The sequence below is a fragment of the Peromyscus californicus genome, unplaced genomic scaffold (genome assembly GCF_007827085.1).
Source record: "Peromyscus californicus insignis strain IS unplaced genomic scaffold, ASM782708v3 Scaffold_15__1_contigs__length_86483966, whole genome shotgun sequence".
Lineage (NCBI taxonomy): Eukaryota > Metazoa > Chordata > Mammalia > Rodentia > Cricetidae > Peromyscus > Peromyscus californicus.
In genome coordinates, this window is record NW_026294447.1 from 60,077,025 (window position 1) to 60,095,587 (window position 18,563).

An 18,563-nucleotide genomic window follows, 5' to 3' on the forward strand; every position below is an offset into this window, starting at 1 on the left:
CTTCCGCTCCGAGCTGTTCTGATCTGAGGATAGGATCCCCTTCCATGCCACAACAAAAACTTAAACTACAACTCTGGCAGCAGGACTCTTTAGCATCATGGCCAAAGGGGACATTGTGAGAGATTAAAAATTAGCTCTGAGGCACAGGACAGGTTTACTAATGGCTCACCTGTGGCTGTCTGAAATTTTGCTCAGATGTTGCTGGCTGCTGCAATGTTGCTGCTCTTAATTATCTGTCCTGTAATACCCTTCCAAACTTAGCACATGACAAAGAATTGTCTGTTGGCATTTACAGCCTCAGTAAAGTCACCACTGGGCTTTCCAAACGGCATTATTAGTATACACATATTAGTACCAAAGAAGGCCGGAAGTGCATGTCCACACCATGATCCACAGCAGTCAGAAGAGCAGGTGGGACTGGTGACCCCTGGGTCCCTGTCTGTGCTGACACTTCATGTGAAGATCCACCGTGAGTAAAGGTTGTTACCCACTCCTCCCAAGGCCTGATTAAGGGGGACAGCACTCACCTCTGAGTGCGACAACCCCTCAGTCTGTGTCTCAGCCCCTGTTCTTCCCAGGAATGGTATCAAAAGGTCAGAGGAAGAGTGAGCTGGGGCTTTCTAGAAAAGTCCAACCGTGCCAGAAGGAGCCTCCTGCCCACACTGCGGCAGGCCACTTGCTCTCGCCTCTCCACAGGAGGATCAAAGGTGGCGGTGCCTTGTTTCTCTCATCTTGCCTGTGGTCACTGCATGATCAAGCCACACCCCCAGTCCCACCCTGCCACCAGGCCTTTGGGTACTGCTGCCCAGGTCATGCAAGTAAGGACAAGTACTTGGCAAGAACCGAGATGAAACCCTAGGCAACCGCCTGCTGAAGGAGAGCCCAGTGCAGTAGAAACCAAGCGGAACCAGAATGACCGCATCCTGGAGCTTAAAGGAAGAGCTGGCAAGTGCCTTGCCCAGCCTCACCATGGGACCTGCCCACGTCACTCTGTGCGGTACATCAGGCTCAGGTGCTAGCCCTGCTCTACCTGGCAATCTCGTAGAACACACAGCCAGCGCTCCACAGGTCCATCTTGTATGTGTAGAACCCATCGGTGAGAAGACACTCTGGGGCCCGGTACCACCGGGTAGAGATGTACTCTGTGTAGGGCTGCGTGGAATAGACACTCCGGCATGACCCAAAGTCCCCTAGTTTCAGGACATCCTGCTGCAAGGGAGAGAGAGCAGGATTGACTCTATCTTAATCTATAGCCACTATCACACAAACCGTTTCAAACATACAAACTACAGGAAAATCCCAGCATCTAAGCAGCTCATAGAACATAATGTGCAGGCTTTTTAAGTGACTCCAGTGGAAGAATACAAATGTCCATGTGTTTGGAAAGTGCTAAATCCAGACGAGTCCCTTCACCAGTCACTTCTATCCTCTGGGTGGTTCTGTTCTAGCCTCACTGCACACAAGCGTCTTGCAGCCATGTGGTCAAGGGGTCTCTTCTGATAGCAAGTCAGAGAAACCATGCGTGGGACACTTTCAATTTGGGTAGCAAGGAGACTTCAGAAAAGACCTCAAGTCTGAGAAATCTCAAATTTGGAGGCCCCCCAAACTCTCCCTCTCCCAAGCTGACATTCAGCATGGAGAATGGCTATTTCCATTTCCAGACAGGGAGTGGCTGTCTACTGAGCAAAAGTGCCTCCTTCTATTGCATTCTTCCAGGAGGACAGTCTGTAATGCTGACAGCGTTTGCTAAAGCAAGCCTCCTTTTACAAACTGACAGAACAAAGTCATCTAACCCAGGCCAGGGCACAAAGTCTGTCTAGAATGGACAAGGCCCTGGGTTCTATTCCAGAACCACAAAACTCAAACCCAAACCATAATTTCCAGCTTTCTGGGACAGAAGACTTATCCAGTGAATCAAATTTTATATTCTGAGTCTGGAGAGATGGCTCTGTGGTTAAGAGTTTGTACTGCTCTTGCAGAGGATCCAGGTTCAGCTGCCAGTACCACACGGCAGCTCACCACCATCCAGAACTCCAGCTCTAGAGCTTTCAAATCTTGGCTCTTCCATGAGTACCTACACTTTTGTGTACAGACCCACACTCAAACACACACACTTTTTTTTCCCTTCGAGGACAGGGTCTCTGTTTAGTCCTGGCTGTCCTGGAACTAGCTCTGTATACCAGGCTGGCCTCAAACTCACGGAGATCCTCCTGCCTCTGCCTCCCAAGTGCTGGGATTAGAGGTGTGTACCACCACCACGACTACCACCACCACCACCGTCACCCAGCCAAACACATACACACTTAGTTAAAAATAAAAATAAATCTAGAAAGAAGAAAACATTCACAACTTTATGTTCTACCTTTATTAGATATCAAGTTTCTATATAAGTTTTTACCTTTACTAGTATGTTTTCTGGTTTTACATCTCTGTGAAATATCCCGTTTCTGCATTGAGTATTAAAGAAAGAATGAAGAGAATGACTGGCACCTCACTGATCCAAAGTCTCCTCCTGGGGCCGTGTCCCTGCACGCTGGTGGGGACCCGCCCCCTCCCAGCTACCTGTGCATGTGGTCCAGTGATCTGCATAACTGGTACATGTAATGCATGATCTTTTTCTCCGATAATGGATGTCTTCTTCCTGTGCAGTCAAGGAAATGGGCCAATATGTTTACCAATGCCACACACACAGTATACCCCTTTATGAAATAAACATAAATCCTGTGGGCTGGGGTGGCAGCACACACCTGTAATCCCAGCATTTAGGAGACAGGCCAGAGGATCAGGAGTTCAAGGTCATCCTCCACCATATGATGGGTTTGAGGCTAGCCTGAACTACACAAGACCTTGGCTCATAAATAAATAAATAAATAAAGTATGTGACAACTCAGGTTTCTCTGTGAAAAATAACCTGAAGCATTTTTAGGAAATATGGAGTGCACTTATAAACACACCACTTAACTTTTAAACCTTTAGTTAGGGGAGAGCACAGGTAGGGCACAGCGTGTTTGTCAGTCAGAGGACAAGTTGTGGGAGCCAGTTCTCTCAAAACAACAACAGAAAATAATTTAGTTTTCAGATCTCTGAAAGGTGTGGTAGCTCACACCTTTAATCCCAGCACTCGGGAAGCAGAGGCAGGCTGATCTCTGTGAGTTTGAGGCCAGCCTGGTCTACAGATCGAGTTCCAGGACAGGCACCGAAGCTACACAGAGAAACCCTGTCTCAAAAAAAAAAAAAAAAAAATTAAGATTTTTTGTTAGCTTTCTTAAGCTTGGGGGATTTTGTAACTTAGTATCTACAGAGCCAGGGATATAGCTCAGTTGCACATCACTTGCTTAGAGTGCTTAGGTCTTAGGTGCATTCCCCAGCACACACAAAAAAAAGCCAGTCATAATAATGGCCTATGTCTTTGATTTCAGAACTTGGGAAGCTGAGGCAGGAGGATCCCCACAAGTTTGAGGCCAGCTTGGACTACAGAATCAGACCCTGTGTCAAAAAACTTTGTTCTATATAAAGAAAACAGAGACCGAGTATAATGACAGAAATGTGGAACCCAGCACTGGGGGGCCGAGGCAGGAAGATTCCCTGTTTCAGGACAGCCTGAGCAAGTAACTTTCATCTCCTGCACACCTGCTGGAGTTGGGCTCTCCTTAGGTCATTGCTGGGCTCACACATTGGTTCGGACATCTGAATTAGACTGGACCCTCCCCACCAAGTCCCTCTGTCCTGTGCACCCCAGAGCTCCTGCTTCACACCTGCCTTCATACTGATCCATTTATGGGAATGCACTTTGCAGTTATGTTCTGCATTATGTATCCAAATCTTTTATCTGTATTATTGATTTATTTACTTTTAGGTATTTTTGAGACTGGGTCTCTCTATGTAGTCCTAGCTGGCTTAGAACTCACTGTATAGACCAGGCTGGCCTCAAACTCACAGAGATCCATAGGCCTCTACTTGCCATGTGCTAGGACTAAAGGTCTGAACCACCACATCTGGCCAATTATTTTTTTAATTCACATTTATTTAATTGTGTGTGTGTGTGTGTGTGTGTGTGTGTGTGTGTGTGTGTGTGTGTGTGTACGTGCTGAGATCAGAGGACAACCTGAAAACCAGCTCAGGCAGGTTAACAGGCTTGGCAGCAAGCACTTTTACCCGGTTAGCCATCCCACCAGTCCACACTCAGCAGATATTAATTTTTTTTTTAATTTTTTGGTTTTTCAAGGTGGGGTTTCTCTGTTAACATCCCTGACTGCCCTGGAGCTCACTTTGTAGACCATGCTGGCCTCAAACTAATAGAGATCTGCCTGCCTCTGCCTCCCGAGTGCATGAAGCGGGTATTTTATCATCTGAACTGGACTTGGGAGCTTGGGCTGTTAGGAAGTCACTGCTGTGCACCACAGCCATCTGGTGATAGGTAGGAAGTCACTGCTGTGCACCACAGCCATCTGGTGATGTGTTAGGTAGGAAGTCACTGCTGTGCACCACAGCCATCTGGTGATGTGTAAGAAAAGCAGATGCTAAGGCCCACACTTAGGTCTAGAAGTCCCAAGCATGGGCATGGGGTCCAAGAATCTAGTTTCTTATCTGTCCTGGGCCCCAGCATGAGTCCTGATCAGCTACGCAGCCCTCTGATATTCCTTAGTTCCCTTCAGCCAAGCCCAGGGGACTGGGGCCAGCTCTCTCCCCTAGGCAGGTGTCCTCACGGGAGTTAGGCACCAGGGGAACAATACAACACCAGTGAGGAGAGTCCACACCCTAGAAAGGAGTGGCCTAACCACCCACTGTCCAGTCATCCCACACAGATCCCAGCCCTCTCAGGCCCAGCGTATGTCTCCTTCCTACCAGTTTCTTTTCAAACAGTCCAAAGCAAACAAAAAGAAAGGCGTCATTAGTAAACTGGAGAACCCCATCTGCTGGAGCAGTGGAAAACCCAAATGCTACTTCCCTCATCTGCATAGCTAGAGTCTTCTACAAGTACATTTTCAGAATACTGTCACTCAGAAGGCTCAGTGGAATGTCACACACAATCTTAGTTATGTAAAACATCTTAAGCAAGCAGTGATCGGCGTTCACTGTAAGTCAGGGGCAGTTGAAGGAAAACCGGCCTGCACTGTGACAGGCTCTCCAGCACACACACTCCCATAAAACCCCTGTCCTCCAGCCAAAGCCTGGCTTTCTGGTCAGGTGCAGAGGTCACATGCTGGACTCAGCACAGCAGAGCCAATGGTCCTCCATACTGGAGGCCTAGGGGTCATGCCCGCAGCATGTGTGTATACAAGCATGCCCCCGTGTGACCCAAGGAGCACCTGGTATCTCACAAAGGCTCTGAGCGAAGAGTCAGAGAACTGTGGACCAGAGGGGAGACATGACAGTAGCTAGGATGCCAGATCTGATCAGAGCCTGAATGTCTAGGTGGCCCTCCCTTGTCAGCCATGGCAAACTCAAGGACACAGCCCTTCTGGTTCTGTGCTTTAAAGATGCATCATCTTAGGTGACTGAAAATGGAAATATTTCAGTTTTGTTTGAAGACACTGAATTTCTTCACCTCTCAAACAGGGCTTGGCTCACTGAATAAGATCATCAAAGGCAGAACCACACTGCAGTCTGTAACACTCTGCTTACACACAAACTACACCACACACTGTAAACTGCAAAGTGACACTGATGGAGATAGATGATCACTGGTCACTGAAGACACTTGTGGGTGGGACACTGCTCTCCACACTTCACACATGTGATTTTAAGGCTCAAGGCAACCTCCAGAGGTGGACACTAAGAGCTCTCCATTTTCCAGCCAAACAGTAAGGTACAGGCGCCTATGGAGGACATCAAAAGTCCAGGGCTGAGCATGGACTCTAGGCACATGCTGTATCCTAACACAGGCTATCTGTAGCACACTTTCCATAATTCCTCCCCAACAGGAGGGCTGCAGAGTCAGAACTGGTGATGTGCTAAGAACAGGCAACTGCTGGACTCAGCCACAAGAAACAAACTCCCAAGGTTCAGGGAACACTGCGGAAGGGGGAGGGGGAAGAAGGAAAGACCAGATGGGGGTAGAGCGCTATGGACGCTGTCTCCTAGACACGACAAGGCCACTGCTCTATTGACTCACAGCAGATGTGACTACCTGCACTAGAGTCCCACCATTAACGTCCTATTAGAGAAGGACGAGGAGCTCATGGGGCCCCACTCCTCCCTCAGGATCTATGGGCACTCAATGGAGCCATTTTGTTCAGTGGTGAATCTTCTGGTACCGTGCCCATGCTCCTGTGGATAACCTCTCACCCGTGCTCCTATGACCAGCCCTAAACTCACTGGGTCTCACACACAGGAAGAAATAAGCACACCCCTGATGCACACACATACATGCAAGCCAACACTCATAACATAAAAATAAATATTTTTTAAAGATGTGAAACTACAACCCTAGTCTACAAAGCAAGTTCCAGGTCAGCCAGGGCTACACAGAAAAACTCCATTAAAAAAAAAAAAAAAAAAAGGTAAGAAAGTACAAGAAGGAAGAGGGGCTAGTTGTTTTTGGTTTTGTTGTTGTTGTTGTTCTTTTTCAAGACAGGGTTTTTCTGTAGCCCTGGCTTTCCTGGAACTCACTCTGTAGACCAGGCTGGCCTCAAACTCAGAGATCCACCTGCCTCTGCCTTCCAAGTGCTGGGATTAAAGGTGTGTGCCACCACGCCCAGCTCAGAAGAGGGACTGGTTGGGAATAGGAATGGTATCAGCAGGAACCAAGGAGGGACAAAGATGGCAGACAGGGCAAATAAGTTCAAAACACACTATAGACATGTGTGAAAATGTAAATAGAGCCCATCACTATGTATAATTAATATAGGCCAATAAAACCAACCACAGAACTCCCTACTAGGATGGTGTCATCCTTTTAGAAGAAGTATTCCAGTGATGTGTTGTCTCACCCATATTCTGAATGGCAGAGAATGATGGTCAAGAAAACAGATGTCAGTCATTCTGAGTCAGACATTCAAAAAAGGACTAGGAATACTGTAACACAGAGAGCCAACAGGGCTGGAGAGAAGGCTCAGCAGTTAAGCCTGCATCCTGCTCTTGCTGAGGACCCACATTCAGTTCCCAGCACCCAGGTCAGGTGGCTCACAACAGCCTAAAATTCCAGCTCCACTCCAAGGGATCAGATGCCCTTTTCTGGCCTCCATGGAAACCTGCACATATTCGGTGAATTCAAAAGTGCAAAAAAGTATTTAAAAAACATAGCTTACATCTGTTTTCCCTCTTATATATGTACAAAAACTGAAAGATCCTCTTAATAAAGGTAGAATTAAACCTGCCAAGTGCTGAAGCTGCACTGGCAACATTCCCATCCTTCCTGTTGGTACACAGGATCAGACCTGATCAAATATACATTCACCGGGTATAGCAATGATTCCTAGCAGGTGTGCTGCATGGGGTAAGACCCAAAGCACCAGCTGTGAGAGTGGTACAGTATTACTTTACAGTCAGGCCAACTCTGACCCGGCTTCTCCCACTGTCACGGACTCATTTCAGGAAGCCTGCTCCAGCCACAGCGTCAGAAAGCTGCAGCCCTACAGTGACAGCCCTGCGTGTGGCCCAGCACACTGACTAGGTGTGTGTTCTAAAGCGTTCTGAGTCAGCCCCTTCCTCTGTTGTCACTGGAGGTCTCAGGGTTTAGAAGACCAAACACTCAGAGGAGGAAGGGGACAGGCTGGGGGCAAAGGCAGGCAGGGGGCTGCAGCCACAGTCAGTTGCGGCCTCAGCAATCAGCGCCCTTCGTTCTGGTTCCCAGAGACCTGACTAGACTTTCTCCAAGAGGCTGTCTCTCTTCATCCATACAGGGCAACCCTGTGTCCACTGTGTTACTACATCTAGAACAGCCCATGGCAGGGAATCATGCCTCTATCTGACTCTACCACAAGGCCAGGAAAGCCTAGGAGTCTCCAGTTCTCAGTCCGCCCTGCCTCCCCTGACACCTGCTGGACAAAGGAAAAACAGCCTAGGACACGCTCTTCTAGTTATTTCTGCACAGACTGTATGTGCCTTGGATGTCACACTGTGCGAGCAGACAACCCACTAAAGCCAGCATGGTCTCCCCGTCGCTGTGTGATTGTTCTTCAGTATGTGGCAGTGCTACCGAGTGCTCTAATGCGGACCTTGAAGTCACGTGACTGCCATCTGAAGCAAAAGTTTTAGCGACCCAGAGCTTTCAGTCGGTCCACACTGTCATCAGCATGCACAAACAATCTGGGGAGACTAACTGGAAGCCCAAGCTGGGCCAGGGAACAGAGCACAGGTTTCACACACTTGCGTCTCAATGCCAGCTCTGTCCTACCTGAAGAGCTCTACCTGGATTACTAATCCTTCAAACTTCAATTAGCTCATCTGTAGAAATGACAGAAACAGGACCAATGGCAGTTTCTCTCTGGAGCCAGGCTCAGCTCAAGGCCAAGCTCTACCACTTATCAGGTAGACAGCCTTGGGCAAGATGCTTTTTTCTCTGCTCTTTGATTTCCTCATCATAAAAGTGGGGATATGGCCGGGCAGTGGTGGAGCACACCTTTAATCCCAGAACTTGGGAGGCAGAGCCAGGCAGATCTCTGTGAGTTCGAGGCCAGCCTGGTCTACAAAGCGAGATCCAGAACAGGCACCAAAACATCACAGAGAAACCCTGTCTCGATAAAACCAAAAAAAAAAAAAAAAAAAAAAAGTGGGGATATGAACAGCAGGCAGGGGTGTGGGGGATGTTGGGTAAATGTATTTCAATAAGTATTAAGAACAGCACTTGGGGTTAGGGATTTAGCTCAGTGGTTAAGCGCTTGCCTAGCAAGCACAAGGCCCTGGGTTCAGTCCTCAGCTCTGGAAAAAAAAAAAGAACAGCACTTTAAGCCAGGCGGTGGTGGAGCACACCTTTAATCCCAGCACTCAGGAGGCAAAGGCAGGAGGAACTCTGTGAGTTCAAGGCTAGCCTGGTCTACAGAGTGAGTTCCAGGACAGCCAGGGCTGTTACACAGAGAAACCCTGTCTCAAAAAAACAAAAACAAACAAAAAACAGCACCTGAGCAGTGTGAACAGCCATTGGCAGTCAGCTGTAGTAACAGCCTACAGTTTGTTGACTCTAAGACACCGGCCCCTATGTGTTACTAACTCTGGAATCATGGTGTGTCTTTCAATAGTAAATGCATTGTAAATGCTGCCAGCTGCTTTATCCAGATTTTAACATCTAGGATGCCTAGTATGGCTGGCAACAACTTAGATTCAGTGCAGACAACAGAGTCCTTGGCCTGTGAAAGATACTTCAACACATTAAACGCCACAAGCCTCTATTAGGCATTTACAGAAAAGTGCTTATCACTGTAAATCTGTATCTTTCTTTTTTGGTTTTTCGAGACAGGGTTTCTCTGTATAGTTTTGCGCCTTTCCTGGAACACACTCTGTATGTAGTCCAGGCTGGTCTCGAACTCACAGAGATCCACCTGCCTCTGCCTCCCGAGTGCTGGGATTAAAGGCGTGCGCCACCACCGCCCGGCAATCTGTATCTTTCAAAGTTCAGAAACAACTTTCAAGGACTGTGAACCATTCTCAATAATGTAACCACTGGCCAAGCATGGTGACATAGGCCTTCAATCCCCAACACCAGCACTTGGGAGGCAGAGGCAGGTGGATCTCTGTGAGTTTGAGGCCAGCCTGGTCTACATGTCTACATGGTAAATTCCGGGACAGTTAGTACTATGGGGGGAGAGAGAGAGAGAGAAAGAGAGAGAGAGAGAGAGAGAGAGAGAATATGAATGTCACCACCAGCAGCACTTAGAATCCTCCCAACTCTGGGCATGACCAGCCTGTGAACACACTGGGTCCTTCCCTGCACACTTAACACCCTCAACTCTGCCTTCCTTCTAAGGCTCAGGCTCCTTCTTGGCTACTTGCTTTTGGATAGCTTCAGAGACCACTCATTGCGGAGGTCCTGCAGGTGAATGAAACACTGTTTCCCCGACTGTTTTGCTGTAGGTGACGCCTCCCACAAGTGGATCATGGTGATAACACTTGCATACTTTCCTTCTTGGGGACCTGAAGGCCACTTTGTTAAAATCCCTGACTCTTCCCTTGGGCCTGTCCCAGTACCCAGGGCAGCTTCCTACATTAGGAGGGTGAAAAGTTCACCTTCGGACCACACTGACACCTTCACTTCTGAACTGTGTCCCAGGAAAAGCCAGGAAATTTGATTACCTGTGCACAGACCTCTGACTGCTCCACCCCAACACTTTCTCCCACCTACCTCTGTCCCTAAAATAGACCCAGGTCCTATCAACAGATTTGGGGACTTGGGTCTCCATCATACTTGGCCACCTTGAGAATAAACTGCCTTTTGCAAAAGTTTCAGTGACTGGCACCCTGCACAGCAGCCAGACAAGTCAGGCCTGTTTGGGGAACTGTCAACAATGAGTGTCTGTTGGTCTAACAGCATGTCTTTCAGAGTCTCTGTAGGTAGATATAGAAAGAAATGCTTCAGTTTCTACAATTACACAATCCCCCGGCTACTGGAAATTAAAGATACTATTTTCTTTCTTTCTTTTTTTAAAGATGTATTTATTTATTATGTATATAGTGTTCTGTCTGCATGTATGCCTGCAGACCAGAGGGGGCAACAGATCTCATTAAGGATGGTTGTGAGCCACCATGTTGTTGCTGGAAATTGAACTCAGGACCTCTGGAAGGGCAGCCAGTGCTCTTAACCGCTGAGCCATCTCTCCAGCCCAAAGATACTATTTTCTAAACCAAGCTTTCTCAAATGTCTAAACACATAGCAACACAGACATTTCCCCTTCCCTTGAGCATAAAGTATAACTATATCACACCCTAGGAAGCAAAAGGTTTCTAACACTGGGACGGACAGACGTATCCTACAGATAACAGATACGGAGAACTGTCGATAAACAGCCAAAAGAAGTGACAGTGCAGCCTCCCTTTGGTTTTGTTTTCTCAGACATGGCCTCTTTATGCAGCTAAGGACTTGCTCTGTAGTCTATGCTGGCCTCTGGACTCCCATCGTTCTGCCTAAGCCACCCGTACTCTGGGACTGCAGCTGTGAGCTGCCACATCAGCCCCACACAGATCTTTAAGATGTAAAACACCAGGGCGGGTGTCGCTAGGTGACAAAGCACTTGCCAGAAGCTTTACTCTGGCCTCAGCTGTTGGAGGGGAAGGTTTAAATCATCTCTGCTGTTTTCACCAGAGTGCCATCCCAGAGACGGTGTTCACTGTTTCTTCCTTTGCCATTTCTCTTTCTCTTTCTTTATCTATTTCTTTTCCTCCAGTACTAGGGATTGATCCCAAGGCCTTTCCCATGCTAGGCAAGTGTTCTACCATTGAGCTAATATCCTCAGGCCTTTTCTGTTTAACATTCTGAGACAGTTTTGTGACTTAGCCAAAGGTGGTCTTGGCAATCTTCCTTCCCTCATCTCTCAAGAAGCCTGGATTACAGGTGTGTTTCACCAGGCCTAGCAGCTGGTTTGCTTGGGTCTGGTTTTCATTTGTCCTCTGGGTATCATGTGATCTAGAAAACAGACTATCTCCTATATTGCTTTCATAGTTGCATTTCATCATGACATCTAACATAACCTTGAAGTCAGATTCTCAGGGACATCTGCTCAATGAAGACCAAAGCTCTGCTTCCTGGTACCCTAAAGTCCCTCTGTAAGCATCCAAGGCCATGACAGGTCATCTCAGGCACGTGAGCTTTCCTCAACAGTGCTCTACTGTTCAGAGGGAAGGAACGAAGGAGCATCCTGGAATATGAGATATGTCAGGCTCCAAATGCCAGGAGGGATGATCCTTCCCTAGGAGAGTTCAGGGGAGAGCTCAGCTTCTTGGGAGCACGGAAGAGAATGCGGAGCAAACGGACGAGCTGGGAAACAAGGCGACCTCAGAGTGAAGCCTTGTGAGAAGGGCTTGCCTCTAGCATTAGCCTCATCCAAACCACAGCATCTCCCAGGAAGCTTGTGGCTCAGTCATCTCCAAGAGGTTGCCAGAACAATGGCTCCTGGGCCCAGTGAAGCAGCTGTACACTGCACCTTCCCTGTCACTACAGTCACTACAGCACTCCAATGACTACAACACACATGTAACTACAAACGTTCGTTATAAGATCATCTCAGGTTACCTTTCAAAATACTCTACATACCTCGTATTAGCTCATAAATATTCATGTCCATAAGTTCACATATTAGTGCAAGAGAACCAGATTTTCTGTCACTGCAGAAGAAAGCAGACTTTAAATACTTTTTCTTATCTTAATCAGAAAACATAATCAAGTCTTTTAATATGCATTTGTACACATTTTTGGTAAATAAGGCATTCTCACAAGACACCACAATGGCCACGAGATTATTAAAACAGCACAAATTTTGACTTTAAATCAACATTTAGGTTAAAACTAATACAAAATACTATGAAAACTCTAAAGCAAAGCTCTAAAATCACCTTTAAAAAAGATATGTCATGAAAATAGAACATTAATTACCAGCAGAAAGAAGAAAAAAGCTTGGGAGTTGGCTAAGCAAAATAACAGGGGGAGATGGATTTAGATCAAGCTTTGTGGCTGCATGTTTAGTTTTTCTGTTTGTTTGTTGTTTTGCTTTTTGAGACAGGGTCTCTCTATTGTGTAGCTCTGGCTGTCCTGGAACTCACTATGTACACCAGGGTGGCCTCAAACTCATAGAGCCTTGAACTCATGGAGATCCACCCATTCTCTGCCTAGGATCAAAAGCGTGTGCCACCATGCCCAGCTATACCTTTAGTTTTAATTGATCTATGTTACTTCATGTAATCAAGATAACTTACAATGAGTGGGGGCAAAACCCAAAATCCTGTTAAGAAAGGCAAGTGCCATCACTCCCATGGGGTCAGGGTCTGAAACTGAGTGGTTCAGAGGCCTGGGACCACCAACAAGCTTATCCTATTTTACTCAGGCCCTAAGCAGGGAAACTACATTGCCCCAGACACTGCTCTGCACCTCCATCTGCCTCTGCAGCCTGTCCTGCACCCATGACCTTGGCACTGTGCATAATACAGATGAATGCTGGCCTCCCATGTGTGGCTGAGCTGACTGGAAAGAACACTGCAGGCCAAGAGGCCATACAGCTACGACAGGACCCAGCATTTTGATTTTAAACTATGCTGTCCTATGATTGACATCGACTACACTTATTTGGCAGATGAGTTCCTTCAAGAATTGGATAGGCCAGGTTCCCTGAAAGCTGCAGCATGGCTTCTACACCTACCACACCAACCCACAGAATGGCAGGTCCTAGAACCTGCAGCCTGACTTCCCAGCCCAGTGAGATCAGAAGCACAATGCAAACACAGTGGCAGGTTGGCGCCCCAGGGCTGTGGCTATGCTCTGTCTTCTTGATTGACAGGTAAACTTTATGCAAACTATTCGACAAACACGAATGAAAAATGCCACGAAACTGTATCAATTATGATAAGAAGGGGCTGTGCTTTCATGAGAAAGCAATTCATAACAAGGCATGGAGACCTGACTGAGCTGCAGGAGCCAAATCCTGAAGACACAGGCTTTCCAAACATGGTTACACCAAAATAATAGAAATGAGACACAATTTGCTCAAATAAAAATAAGATGAAGTGATAACTGTCATTCTCTCAGTTACAAAGCAAATATTTTAAATGTCTACCCATGATAAAGAGAAACTGAATCTTTAGTATCAAGTTTTCTAATTTAGATAACTTTCCAAGCTCAAATATACTTACAAAACCACTTCATGCAAGGTGAGAATGTTTGGGTGTGGATTCAGGCGCCTCAGTGCTTGTATCTCTCGCAGATTGTTCACTTGCTCAATACTATTATGTAGGCAAAAATGCACAACTAATTTACAATTAGGTCAACTAGAAAACTAGAGTTATGAAATCATATTTATTTCCCATGATCAAAATGTAAAACCTCCCTAACTTGTATTTCAGTTAATCAAGTTTTATTTTTCCCATCAGAAATTAAAATTAAGCATAAATCAGGCATACATCTTCATTATCTTACAAAATTCAAGGTTTCTTTTTTGATGCTGGGAATCAAACATGTGCATGGGAGACACTTGAGCGACATCCCAGCCCTCAAATCAAGGGCTATTTTAGCCCTAGTAATACTGCAGTTTAAAACAATAGATTCACAATAAGACAGATTCAGATGGAGCAAGACTTTAAATGCTTTACAATGTGTGTAAAAATGTACGTAGACTTGGAAGAGAGAGGAAAAAGGAATATATACAGTTATATAAAGAAATAGTTTTTAAAAATAAAGTCTTTAAAGAGACAGTAAAGGTAGTATAAAAAATAAGCCACGTAAAGATGGATATTCCACAGAGAATCTGGATTGTGTTGTCTTTGGGATTTTTTTTTTAAATTTATTTTAATTTATTTTGCAATACAATTCAGTTCTACATATCAGCCACGGATTCCCTTGTTCTCCCCCCTCCCGTCCCCCGTCTTTGGGATTTTTAACTGCAGAAAAACATTTGATCTTAAAAGCTGTTGAGTTAAGCCAATATGTATATTTTAAGGTACCTTGACTTCAAAATTTGGATGTAAGGATATGTTGCTTTGGAAAGGAGGCTCTGCTTTTATTTCCACAGAAAGCCAGAGGCTATGGATTTGTTCCAGATTAAGATACATCAGGTTTGACCAGCCAAGACCCCTGAAAGGTCTCCGATGACACCATGGCCCAGATGATCCAACATCCAGAACACCTACCAAAACCAGTGCAAGGGCATGAGGCTAGCCATTGCTACAGAAGAGCCCTTTCAAGAAACCACCCTATTTGGGGCTATGAGGGGGGTGTCACACCCAGCCAAATGACCCAATGTTCCAGAGACTTCATTCTCTGAGTCTCCAAAAGAAACTAGGGATGTCTGTCTTCCTGTCAGCCGCCTGAGTTCTGTTCTACCAACTTCTCCCATGTGGAAAGTTCAGCATGTTGTCTAGTTACTCTGAGAAGTTAAACCTAACAGCATATTAGTACACTTCTGCTTTCTCCTCTGAAATAAGTTTACTGAGCCATGAAAGATGTTACCCAGAAAAAGGCCCAGGACCCAGTGAAAATTCCCACAACTAGCAGCATGGCAGAGCTAGGCATCAGCTGGAAGGCTGAGTGGTAAGCTGCTCTCCCACGAGCCAACAGTGGAAGACCATGAGAATCGAAGAATAGCTTTGACTACCTTTCCCTGTTTCCTCCCTTGACCCAGCACAGTATTCAAAATGTTAGCAACATGTGCCCCAAGACAACAACCAGGAAAAGCAGAGGTCACAGTCTGGAGCCAGGCTGAACTGGCACCAGCCCTCAGGAAGGTCTGGATGTGCTGAGTGAGAGGGCCAGGCAGTACAAAAGGAGGCCCAGAGCAGCAGCTGTTCACAACCTGGATGGACGCATTCAGGCATTCAAGGAACCACTCAGCATTTGTGCAGTTTTATACAGGCTCATGGCTCCCTGGCTGAGTATCCCCTGCCCCACCAACATCCTCCACCACAGCAAAAGTGCCTCCCTAAATGTTTTTTTTTAATTTATTGATTTTATGTGCATTGATGTTTTACCTGCACGTCTGGAAGAGGGTGTCACATCTTGGAGTTACAGACAGTTGTGAGCTGCTATGTGGGTGCTGGGAATTGAACCTGGGTCCTCTGGAAGAACAGTCAGTGATCTTAACTGCTGAGCTATCTCTCCAGCCCTCTTTAAGTGCTTTTAAAACACAGCTTCCTATAATGTGTTCTATAGAGCATGGTTATCAGGAAAATTTTTTTATTATTTTTGTTATTATTATTACATTCACCTATTGTGCATGTGTATATGTGTATATGAGCACATGGACATGCACTTATGTTATGTCAAAAGTCTACCATCATGTGATTTCCAGATTTAGACTGAACTCAAGTTAACAGGCTTGGCAGCAAGCACCTTTCCATGCTGAGCCATTTCATTGGCCCTGAAAAATGTTTGCAAGGAAATTCTATGTCTAAAATGCTTCAGAAACAGGCCCACCCTAGTCCCTCCTAGAGGGCCAGAATTTAAAGTTGGTATCAAAAGTCCCCCCCAAAACCTTACAAAATAAAAAGGGGGGTATGATGATGCATGCCTGAAATCCTAGCACTTGGAGTGTGGAGGCAGAAGGATCAGGAGTTCAAGGTGATTCTTGGTTGTACAATCAGTTCAGCTATTTATGGGGTGCATGAGGCCCTGTCAGCAGAAGAAGAAAGAAGAAGTGGGTAGACAGGGGAAGAAGAGGAAAAAGAGGAGAAAAGGAAATAGCTTTTTTTGTTGTTGTTTTTTGATTTTTTTTTTTTTCAAGATAGGGTTTCTCGGTGTAGCCTAGGCTGTTCTGAAACTTGCTCTGTAGACCAAGCTGGTCTCAAACTCACAGAGATCCACCTGCCTCTGCCTCTCAAGTGCTGGAATTAAAGGCTTGTGCCACCCACCACTCCCCACCCCCGGTGAAACAGCTTACCTTTAACATGTTCTGAACTTTTTTGGTCCCAGAATCCTTATACATAATCTAGATACTGTACTGTAGAACTGAGGTTCCAGCCATGAATGGTAGCACACTCCTTTAATCCCAGCATTCAGGAGGTAGAGGCAGGTGAATCTCTCTGAGTTCCAGGACAGCCTGGTCTACACAGTGCATTCAAGGCTACACAATAAGATTCTGTCTCAAAACCAAACCTAAACAAAATAACTACAAAACAGAACCAAAAATCTGGGATTCCACTGGGCAGTTGGTGGCACATGCCTTTAGTCCCAGTACTTGGAGGCGGAGGTAGGTGGATCTCTGTGAGTTCAAGGCCAGCCTGGTCTACAGAGCAAGATCCAGGACAGCTAAGGCTACACACAGAGAAATGCTGTCTTGAAAAGATAAAAACAAGAAAGAAAAAAAAATCTGTGATTCCAAAGAACACCCCTCTAGACCATCCTCCAAGGGACAACACGTGGGATATTTTGGGGTAGGGAAGGGAAGTAAAGGAGTCAGGTGGAAGGAAGGACAAAAGAACTGTGTGGAAGCTTTCTTTGGAGTCCATACTAATGGATGCACACACACCCTTTGATCTTCCCTTGTTCCCAGGGGAAGGAGTCACCAAGGCTCTTTCTGTTGTTAGTTTGTGGGTGGTACTGTGCTGTGGGAGGGTATCTCCACAAACAAATACTGTACTCATCTGCAATCCCCCACACCTCCACACCCACCCTGCTCTCTACCCCACCACATTAGTTCCCCAGACAGTTCTTCTCTATTTCCGGGTCATATATACATATATAACTGAAGGGATCTATATAAATCTAGGAACCACGAATGAGAAAAACAGGCAATACTTGTCTTCCTGAGACACTAACTTAATTTGCTTGATATGATTTTCTCCAATTGGATCTATTTTCCTCTTGCAACTGATATAACTTTGTTGTTCTTTATGGCTAAAAAAATCACCTCATGTCTAGAAACTCCATCTTCTCCATCTTCTCTGCCCACTCTTCTGCTGACCAACATCTATCCTGGCTCCCTAACTCCGCTCCTGGAAACAGTGCTGCAGAGTGTCTCCCTGGCCTGTTCACTCTGAGTCCTACAAGTGGTGTGTCTGGGTATGGGAGGTGTAGTTACTATAGTTGTGGGGCTTTTGTTGTCCTTGCTATTGGTTGGTTTGTTTGTTGGTTTGTTTTTTGAGAAAGGGTTTCTCTGTGTAGCCCTGGGTGGTCTGAAACTCACTCTGTAGAGCACACTGGCCTCAAACTCACAGAGATCTGCCTGTCTCTGCCTCCAAGTGCTGGGATTAAAGGCCTGTGCCACCATGCCTGGCTCATTTTTTATTTATTTTTGAGGAACCTCTATCCTGACTTCCATAGTGACCAGACTAATTTATATTCCCACCAACAATGTACAAGCACTCACTTTTGTCTACACCCTCACCAGCACCTACTGTTATTTCTTTTCTTTCTTTTTCTTCTTCATTTAATTAATTAATTATTTTTTGAGGCAGAGTCTTACTACAGCCCTAGCTGGCCTGTTATTCAGTATGTAGACCAGGCTGGCCTAGAACTTGCAGAGATCTTCCTGCCTCTGCCTCCAGAGTGCTACCATCTTCCTGCCTCTGCCTCCAGAGTACTACCATGCCTATCTGGGTTTTTTGTTTGTTTGTTTGTTTTTGTTTTTCTGAGACAGAATTTCTCTGTGTAACAGCTCTGGCTGTCCTGGAACTTGCTTTGTAGACCAGGCTGGCCTCAAACTCACGTAGATCAGCGATCCTCTGCCTCCTGAGTGTTGGGACTAAAAGCGTGCGCTATCACGCCCAGCTATTTATTTATTTATCATGAGGAGACTATGCTCATAAATTGCTGAGATGTGAATCTGGGGGTTGGGGGATGCTATTCAGTTGGTAGAGTGCCTGTCTAGCATGCATGAGGCCCCAGGTTCAGTGTCTGCCCCCATCATGAACCACAGACTTTACAGAATTATTATCTTCTTGTTCATTTTCTGCTTATCAAAAAATGTAAAGGCTGTCCATGCAAGTGCACA

At 46.0% G+C, this 18,563-nt stretch overlaps 1 protein-coding gene across 33 annotated transcripts in view; it reads right to left on the minus strand.

Annotated features, from left to right (window-relative positions):
- The window catches only part of Mok (MOK protein kinase), a 38,555-nt gene that overhangs the window by 4,990 nt on the left and 15,002 nt on the right, over nt 1–18,563 (minus strand). For 7 of the 33 annotated variants that reach the window (XR_008218423.1, XR_008218424.1, XM_052739016.1 and 4 more), the window contains exons 3-7: nt 13,774–13,863; nt 12,185–12,255; nt 2,563–2,641; nt 2,399–2,447; nt 1,031–1,209 (exon numbers count right to left, since the gene is read on the minus strand). The exons of 3 other annotated variants lie outside the window; for them this stretch is intronic. Coding sequence is in view for 27 of the 30 variants with exons in the window: in XM_052739016.1 (XP_052594976.1) it covers nt 1,031–1,209; nt 2,399–2,447; nt 2,563–2,641; nt 12,185–12,255; nt 13,774–13,863 (468 nt within the window). In the remaining 3 variants the exon portion in view is untranslated. Of the gene's footprint in view, nt 1–527; nt 993–1,030; nt 1,210–2,398; nt 2,448–2,490; nt 2,642–12,184; nt 12,256–13,773; nt 13,864–14,580; nt 18,559–18,563 lie in introns of those variants that run through there. 23 more of the 33 variants (XM_052739023.1, XM_052739028.1, XM_052739027.1 and 20 more) reach the window with 10 other exon arrangements.